Source organism: Populus nigra, chromosome 15 (assembly GCF_951802175.1).
Source record: "Populus nigra chromosome 15, ddPopNigr1.1, whole genome shotgun sequence".
In the NCBI taxonomy this organism is placed as follows: Eukaryota; Viridiplantae; Streptophyta; class Magnoliopsida; order Malpighiales; family Salicaceae; genus Populus; species Populus nigra.
In genome coordinates, this window is record NC_084866.1 from 5121504 (window position 1) to 5130658 (window position 9155).

A 9155-nucleotide genomic window follows, 5' to 3' on the forward strand; every position below is an offset into this window, starting at 1 on the left:
TATTTATTTTATTTGAAATAATTTTATAAAATTATATTTTTTTAATTTCATTATTTTTCAACTTTTTTATCTATTAGATTTAATTTTTATTATTTTTATTATTATTTATTTTATTTGAGATAATTGATTAAATTAAATTTTATTCTCATTTAACCTTTTAATTTGTAAGATTTGTTATTCATTATTTTAATAAATTTGAAATAAAATATTAACAATTTATTTTTCAGCTCATTTTTTATAACATAACCAAACACTTAAAAGTGTTTTATAATTTATTTTTTTATCATACTACCAAATATTACAAAATAATTTACTTTTTAAAAATTTATTTTTTAAAAGAAAATTAGTTTCAGCAGCTAAATCTTTAACACATTTATAAAGATTTTAATTTCGACAGCTTTTCTAATATCCCAATCGGAGATATATTTATTTATTATATTATTTACTGTAAGGAGTAACACGTCAGATGCATCTATCCATGACATAAAATTACTCCAATTAAATCTTAAGAGGAGAGAGGAGCTACTAATCAGCCAAAAAAGCTACATCGCATCCCCCCTCCGTCATTATCTTCCCATCTTATTTTTTTCTTTTTTAATTTTTGTCTTAGTAAAATAAAATAAAAAAATAATAGAAAAACAGAGCAGAAAATTAACAGGGAGAAAATGAGAGTGCTTTTGTGCGTGTGAAATCAAATCAATCTCTCAATCCATCGAGAAAGAGAGAGAAAGGGTGTCCGTGCGTAAGATTTAGAGAGAGCAAAACCGAAAAAAAAGGAAACCACCCAGACGAGAGAGAGAGAGAGCATTTCTCTATGTGAAATCTGTGGTTTTGTTTTCAGTTCTGATGGTTGATTAATCAAGAACTAGCATTCTAAATGGAGATGATTTCTAGCCGCTGATGCTGCCTTTTCCAATCTGAGTATCAGATCGATTCTTCTTCTTTTTTTTTTCTTAATTATTTCTGCCAAACGAAGATTTAGCTTGAAATGAACGGAGGCGGCAGTGAGGAAGCTGCGGAGGCGGTGGCGGCAGCGCCGGTGCCGCTTGAGTGGAAATTTGCCCAGGTTTTTGGAGAGCGAACGGCTGGTGAAGAAGTACAGGAAGGTACGATACGATCTGTGGTTAGGGTTTTGATTCTGCGTTGTTGGATTATTAATTGTTGATTGTGGATTTAACTGTCCTTTTTTTTTGGTGTAATTAGTGTTCGTTCGTTGTTCTATTTTCGTGCGAGATTAATTTGGTTTCAGTTTGATGATTCGAATGTGTATGTGTCATTGAATAGTGTCTGATTTGGTGTTTTTTTAGCATTATAAGTGTGGCTTTGAAGCAATGTAGAGCAAGTTTCAGAGCTATTATGAGCATAATGATTAGTCATTAGGGAGGGATTTGCAGCTAAAATTAGAATGTTGTTGCATGGGAATGCTACTGGTTTGATGATGGTCATGCTGTGGTGGTTAACTGCATCGTTGTTGTGGATGATAGTATGGATGGTTAGCTGAATTGTTTATTGATTGTAATACAAATTGATGATTGTGTGTTGTGTTTGGAAACCTGCTACAGAGGGCATGTTGAGTCATGCATTAATCTTATAAACTTAGTTGCATACACGCAGTCTTGCAAGCTAGGAAGTTTGGGGATTTAAGTTATCTTTTGCAATATTTGTGAGAAAAAAAACTTATGTTATCTTCATAACAGTAGTTGGGTTTGATTGCATAATGTTCTGAGAAAGTGAGGATAGAGAAGCCAATAAAATAGAAGCGAACTGGCAATTGGAAGAATAAAATAGTAATTTTGATTGGCATGATACATGATCATTAGAAGACTTGCTGAATTAGTTATCTACAAGGGGTATGTACGGGAATGGATGAAAATAGGATTGGGGCTTGAGTTCAAATTATTTAAATAAACCTGCTAACTCAATATCATCGGTTTAAGAGACTAGACTTTTATTATAACTTTGAAAGTGCTTCTATGTGTTCTAAATTCATGGTTATCAGTCTCAAAATTTGCGGAACTGTTGTACAGCTCATGAATACATGGAAAACTGTCTATCCTAGCCAGTATTGTGACAGCACAATGGAAAAGGCACTGGTGGAGAGGAGAGAGATTTTGGGGTCAAATCTCATTTTTGATAAATGAAATGGAAGTTTTATGTCAGATGATTTCATTTTAAATGGTCAATGCAAACCTGCTGTTGTGTAAATCTGGTAGATTTGGCTCTGATTCTGCACCTACTGATTGACCTAGAATTGTAAAAACTGAAACAATCATAGCAGAATGACTGAATGTTGTGGGCTTGTAATGGTTCAAGCCAAGACATGCTGTACTGAGCAGTCAGATTACTGTCCCACTGTTTTGATAGTTCAGGTGGTAGTTAGGCACCAGGATTTTAAGCTTATCTATGAACACTATGCTTATTCGGGTTTTATGTGCTTGTGGTTGGTAATCAAGAACTAATAATTATTCCCCACAACTAAATATCCTTCCCAAGAGGATGAAACACATAAAACAAGTGGAAGTCAATTTTGGAAGACATATTTATTGACAAAACTCTTTTACTTAAAAATTTCCCTCAGAATTATGGCATCTCATCCTCACCTTCTTACTTCTTTTAGTTATGGAATTTTGTAGTCGATATCATATCTGCCATCGAATTTGATAGAACTGGTGACCATCTTGCTACTGGAGATCGTGGAGGTCGAGTGGTTTTATTTGAAAGAACCGACAAGAGAGATGTAAGACAACATAGGCATATCTTTAAAGAAAATTTCTTTTCTTTTCCTCCCGCTGTAGCGAAATAGCTCTATGACATAAACTTACATTGTTTAGCATGGTGGAAATCGGAGAGATCTAGAGAGGATGGATTTTCCAATTATCAGGCATCCTGAATTCCGTTACAAAACAGAGTTTCAGAGCCATGAACCTGAGGTACTTAATTTTTCCTTTTCAGGCTTTTTTTTTCCTGTTAATCACTGGGAATTATATTTGTTTGGGTATATTTGTTTTATTCTTTCCTGGGTTCAGGATTTGATAAGTATTCATTATTTTCCTTCATCTTAGTTTGATTATCTGAAGAGCTTGGAAATTGAGGAGAAGATCAACAAGATTAGATGGTGCCAAGCAGCTAATGGTGCACTTTTTCTTCTGTCCACTAATGACAAAACAATCAAATTTTGGAAGGTATGGTGGAACATTGTTGATTTTTTTGATATTTTTACTGTCAATTTTTAGCTGTACTATAGTAGGTGATTTTTATTCCTCTAGCTTTCTAGGTGGGTTTCATTCAAAGTTTCTAACCATTAGAATTGCTTTTAGTGTAAACTCTTAAGGTTCAGTCTATGTTGTAGTGGTTAAATTTTTTGCATCTTTAATAACTAATAGAACAACTTGACAAGTTGAAGAAATCTGGAAAACAATGGAATTTCCTAATCAGTGGGTGTATCAAATGTGCTTGCTCTAATGGTGGACAGGTCCATGAAAAGAAGGTCAAGAAAATATGTGACATGAATGTTGACCCTGCAAAAGCTGCTGGAAATGGTCCTGTTGTAGGTCCAAGCATACCAACAAGCTCCAAACCATATACTGCCAATGGAGGATGTTTGGATAAACCCTTGGGCTTGAGCAATGACTTTTCTTTCCCACTTGGGGGTGTCCCGTCTCTACACTTACCCGTGGTAGTTGTTTTCACTCAAATACACTTGTTTGCTCATGGAAATCATGATTTTGACATCTAGAAATGCTTATTATAATGTTCTCTACTTTTGTGATCTGGTTCTAACACCTCTTTCATTTTTCATGATCCAGTTGACCAGTAGTGAAATCAGCCTTGTGCCTAGGTGTCGGAGAATATATGCTCATGCCCATGACTATCACATTAACTCCATTTCTAACAACAGGTGCATTCACTTATTTCATAGATGTATAACTCTCATTTTCACATACCATGTCTTTAACATCCCTTGTCATTTTGATTACTCTTATCATTTCCTTTTAATTGAATTTTTTGATCTTGTAAAGACATGTGATATTGAAGAGCAATGTATATTATGGCACTTCTTCGAAGAAATGATTCTGCATTATTTTGATATTTTGGATAGTTATATTGTTGTCCATAATCAGAGCCGATTTAAAGTGAATGGGGGCCTTAGGCCAAATAGGACCTTTTAAAATATTTAAGAATTTTTTTTTAATGCGTGTCTGACAAGTGGGGCCTTGGGAAATCTTCATTTTGTACTTGGGGCATTTTGTTAAGTTGGAGCAATCTTCATTTCATAAAGCATAATTGACAAATATATCTTACTGATTTAGTGGGGGCCTTGGGCCATTGCCCTAGTGGCTCTTAGCTTAAGCTGATGCTGTCCATAATACACGTTTTGAAATTTCCCGAATGTTTTCAAGCCTGAAAGCATGATCTTTAACCATCACAGTCATAGCATTCTACATAATTGGTTATTCCTTTGGTTTCTTTTTTGCAGTGATGGTGAAACTTTTATATCTGCTGACGATCTGCGAATAAATCTTTGGAATTTGGAAATCAGCAATCAGAGTTTCAATATTGTTGATGTAAAGCCTGCAAACATGGAGGATCTGACTGGTTAGAATAACTGTATTTTGTATGAAAATTAAACATCCGAGTATTTTATGATGTTATTGGTTTTACATGTTGTCTATGGTGTATTCTGGGCGGGTAGGTCTAGAAATATTCTCTTTAGAGTCTTGTTAGCTTGTTATATGATCTTTCCTGTTGTGCAAGTGCTGTTGTTTAGTTCTCTTATCCCCCTTTCTGCAAGCATGGGTGGTTTGGTGAGAGGCCAATTCTTCTGCTCTTGTTGTGCTTCTTATCCATATAATGTTTTGGATGATTAAAGCATGGTATTCATCTTGTAGATTTCAATATTGAAATCATGTGAATGTTCTGATTGCTATATCAAATTGTCATGGTATTCACACATTTGAATTTATGTATGCAGAGGTGATAACTTCAGCAGAATTTCATCCTACTCATTGCAATATTCTGGCATATAGTAGTTCAAGGGGCTCAGTTCGTTTAGTTGACATGAGACAGTCAGCTCTATGCGATTCTCATAGCAAATTGTAAGTACTTTAGGTTTTTTGTCTGCATGGTTTTCTTTTGTTGAATTTTCATGTATTATCTAACATCATGGAGTTATTGATGTATCATGAGACGTTTTAGATATCTTTTATTGATTTACTATTTTTCCTTTTCTTTTGAATATATACGTTATGCTCTCTGGTGGCCCAGGTTTGAGGAACAAGAGGTGCCTGGTTCAAGGTCCTTCTTCACAGAGATAATTGCCTCAATCTCAGATATTAAGTTTGCCAAGGATGGGAGATATATTCTTAGTCGTGATTACATGACTCTAAAGGTTCTTATTTTTATGTTCAGTATTTATTTTTAAAATTTAAGCACACTATTTCAATTAGCACTTTGCTGTTTTTTCATAGCAAATATTTTACTACCTAGAGCTGGATGATTTTCAAAAAATTCGACTTCTTTAAGGTAATCACTTAATCCAAACTGCATTCTACAAAACCTAATCGTGTGTTTTTATTCTTAATGCTAATGGTGCATTTGGCATGAGGTTAAAGAAATATAGTTGAACTGACAAAGGAGTGATTTTTATTAGTAAATGTTTAAGGGTGTAAAAGTTAGTTGTATGGCAGTTAGTAGAAAGAAAGAGAAAAGGATTAAAATACTGTTAGTAGTAAGAGAGAGATGATGAAAAAACTATTTGAATTTTATTTGGTTATTTGAAAAAGAAGAGAGGGAAAAACATACAATCCCTCGTTTAGGGATTATTGTTAACCCTCTCAATACCCAACCAGCCCTAAGAGTGAAAAAGTATTGACAGAATTAAAAATCGATAATGATGGCAGCGGGCTAGATGCACAACTTGTTCTCCACAGGCAATTTATTTCAATTTCATACCTTCCTTCTGCTTTAGTTCTAACCCAATGTGGCGTCTGTTCTCACAAAGTCTGGATTTCTTTGTTTTCAGTTGTGGGACATAAATATGGATTCTGGACCAGTTTCAACCTTCCAAGTTCATGAAAATCTTAGACCAAAGGTGACATGTTCTTCTTGAGTATCCTGTGTGTGATTTTAGATGGCATTTAGTAGAGATCATGAGGTACTGATACAATGTGATCGTTTTGCTCTTTGCTATTGATCAGCTTTGTGATCTGTATGAAAACGATTCCATCTTTGACAAATTTGAGTGTTGTCTGAGTGGAGATGGACTTCGAGTGGCAACTGGTTCATACAGGTGTGCTTCATATATTTGAATGATCCCTTGGTCTTTACCACTTTCCTGGTTAATTGATTGCTTACACATAGCATGATATACTTTCTTTTACATTTCAGCAATCTATTTCGTGTGTTTGGTTGTTCTGAAGGAAGCACAGAAGCAACAACATTGGAAGCCAGCAAGAATCCAATGAGGTACATTTGAGAGTGAATTAAAGAGATTTGTGTAACTGATAATACCAGAAGGTTTTGTTTCTCCAAATATTAAAAATTCTGTGTCAAACACTCTTGATGATCATCCTCTTTTATGTTAACTGAAATTGAACATGACCATGTTGGTTTTCAGATGACTTGCTGGCTAAACTTTTATTTTATGTGGTTAATTTATGTCATGAACTGACAGGAAACAGGTTCAAACCCCGTCAAGGCCTTCTAGATCTCTGGGCACTCTTTCCCATGGTTTTAGGCGAGGTCTGTATATGTTGGAGGAAGTTTACTGCTTCTTTTCTCCTATTTCTCCTAATAATTTCATGTGGTCTCACTTAATTGTCCATCATCTGACCTAACCCTAGAAAGAAAGTTTTTGGATCTTATATTGTTTCCTGAGTTTTAACATCCTTTTTCCTTCATGTCTTTAAAAGGAGCTGATACGTCCGGAGTTGATACAAATGGAAATGCATTTGATTTCACAACGAAGTTGTTGCATCTAGCCTGGCATCCAACTGAAAACTCACTTGCCTGTGCTGCTTCAAACAGCCTTTACATGTATTATGCATGAAGATGGTCCTGGATCATGTATTTTGGCTGGGCAAAGCTACAGGTGCTGCCTCTTGCAAAGGCTTTGCTGCTGCCTTCTCTACCAACACATGTGGAAGCTTCACCATTTGATGGAGATTGATGTTGCTGTTGTTCAAGTATCAAGGAAGTACTGAGATTTTTGCTCCCAGGCAGGCATGCTTCACTAATTATATTCTTTCACAAGGAGAGATGCAGTTCAATCCTTATATATATATATATTTTAATTTTTCTGGTTTAGGTCAAAGGAAATGCAATCTTAAACAAATGTTTCTACATAGTGCTGCAGTGCCGCAAGGTTTTGGACCTATAGGGTCTTTAAATCCCATCTGGGCAAAGGGGCTGTTAGGTTGAATCAATTCTCATTGATAAATTGGGCGTCAGGCTTGTGAAAATTTTGTACCATTAGAACTTAGAACTCCAGGCTTGTGAAAATTCTATCATGATTATTGTTATCCCATAATTCTAACCATTCTTTCTCCTTCACAGAGTTTGCTGATTTTTTTGGTCGTTGCAAAATAGTATTTCGTTTGGGGAGGACAAAAGGTCTCGTGCGAATCATTCTTCACTTCGTGTTTCATTTATGATCGAGGTCACCCTGCACATTAAATTCCCACGAATTGAAGCATTACCTCTCTCTTTTCTAGGGTTTCTGAACTGCTTTTTCCTTGCTTGCCTGTAAGATACGTTTCGTAAGCAACGGATCAGACGTGCTTAGTTAATTCAGGAAACGAGTCCGTTAGTCAGAAGGACTAAATAATGCTGTTATCGTCGTTATAATTCATTTGTGATTATGAATCTATGCTGCATGATGCATGCTGGATCGGAGAGCGCATTTCTGAGCACAAAATGATCATTTTTTCTTGCATTGCATCCTAGAAAAAGATGGATGGACTTTTGTTGCCTTTTTTTTTTCTTTTAATTGTTTTTGTTTTTGTATGGACGGTATTAATTATAATCATTTTCTATCTTGTTACGACAAAGATGATAAATAAAAAAAAATATGGAAAACATTAAGATAATGTTTTGTTATTGTTCTATAAAAAAATATGTTTGATTAGAGAGAAATATACGTAAAATTAATGTCATTGAAATTGAGAATGATTTGGAATGAATTCACTTTCCTTTTCAATAGTAGAATTCTCATACATCTGCTCTGAAAGTGAAAGCTTGAGATGCATTGCTTGGGTTTTTATTGGGCACAAGTCTGGCACTCTCTTTTCGGTGTGAATAGGAAAGTGTCAAAGTGATGGAGGTGTGGGTAGCTTGCTTAAGTAGCCTCCTCGTACTGGTAATCTTCTTCCCGTTAACTCATTTCTCTTCCTATCAGAACTCCTTAATCAGTTAACCCAGAAGTTCCCCAGAGTTCTTCCTTCTAAGAGGGTTGGTGCAAAAGCAACGTATATTGAAAGTTTGAAACTAATCATAGCAAAGAAGGCGAGGCTCCTCGAACCAGATTCTCTTCGATCTTCTATGGTGATTCACCAATCTCGATGAAAGAGAAGGTAACTACATAAGTTAGCTTTCCTTGCTCCGCCTTGTCTCGATACCATACGGGCTGGTGCTAGAATACTATTGCAGCTCTCGGGTCTGCTCTCCCTTCCACTCCAACCTTACCTTGAAGGCCTGGTAAGTGAGCTCTACTATATTTAGATATTGCCCTCACATTTTTCCATTTTTCATTTTCCAATGAAAAATTAAAAAAAAAAACATGTTCATTTATTGAAAACAAAAACGAATTTTTCCACACAAAATAATATAAAAAATACATCAAGATTAGAACTATTTTACTTAGAAATCAAAACCATAATTTGTAATATTTATATGAATATTTTGTATTTGTAATAATCTAATTATAGAATATTAGTTTTATTTCAGTCAAATTAAAAATCATCTTGAAAAAGTTATATTGTTAAATCAAAAAAAATCTTAATATTAGATTTATAATAAAAATTAAGTTGATAACACTAATTAAATATAAAAATATCTTTAATAAATTTATGACATTAATTAAATAAAAAATACAAAAACAAATAACTTCAATATTTTACATTTCTAAAAAATGCTTATATATAAAAGAAAAGAAATTA

The 9155-nt window shown here is 34.5% G+C and overlaps 1 protein-coding gene across 2 annotated transcripts; it reads left to right on the forward strand.

Moving 5' to 3' along the window:
* The first annotated feature begins 540 nt into the window (after nucleotides 1–540).
* LOC133674607 (serine/threonine protein phosphatase 2A 55 kDa regulatory subunit B beta isoform-like) lies at nucleotides 541–7551 on the forward strand. Of its 2 annotated transcripts, none has more exons than XM_062095818.1 (14): nucleotides 541–1106; nucleotides 2634–2737; nucleotides 2832–2930; nucleotides 3063–3182; nucleotides 3473–3679; nucleotides 3807–3898; nucleotides 4478–4596; nucleotides 4973–5096; nucleotides 5266–5389; nucleotides 6023–6091; nucleotides 6198–6289; nucleotides 6388–6465; nucleotides 6674–6741; nucleotides 6912–7551. In XM_062095818.1, the coding sequence occupies exons 1-14, from the start codon at nucleotides 989–991 to the stop codon at nucleotides 7046–7048; spliced, it is 1551 nt and encodes a 516-aa protein (XP_061951802.1). In that variant the 5' UTR covers nucleotides 541–988; the 3' UTR covers nucleotides 7049–7551. The 2 variants fall into 2 exon arrangements, with proteins under 2 accessions (XP_061951802.1, XP_061951803.1); XM_062095819.1 differs by having other exon boundaries at nucleotides 542–1106; nucleotides 3473–3676.
* The last annotated feature ends 1604 nt before the right edge of the window (nucleotides 7552–9155 follow it).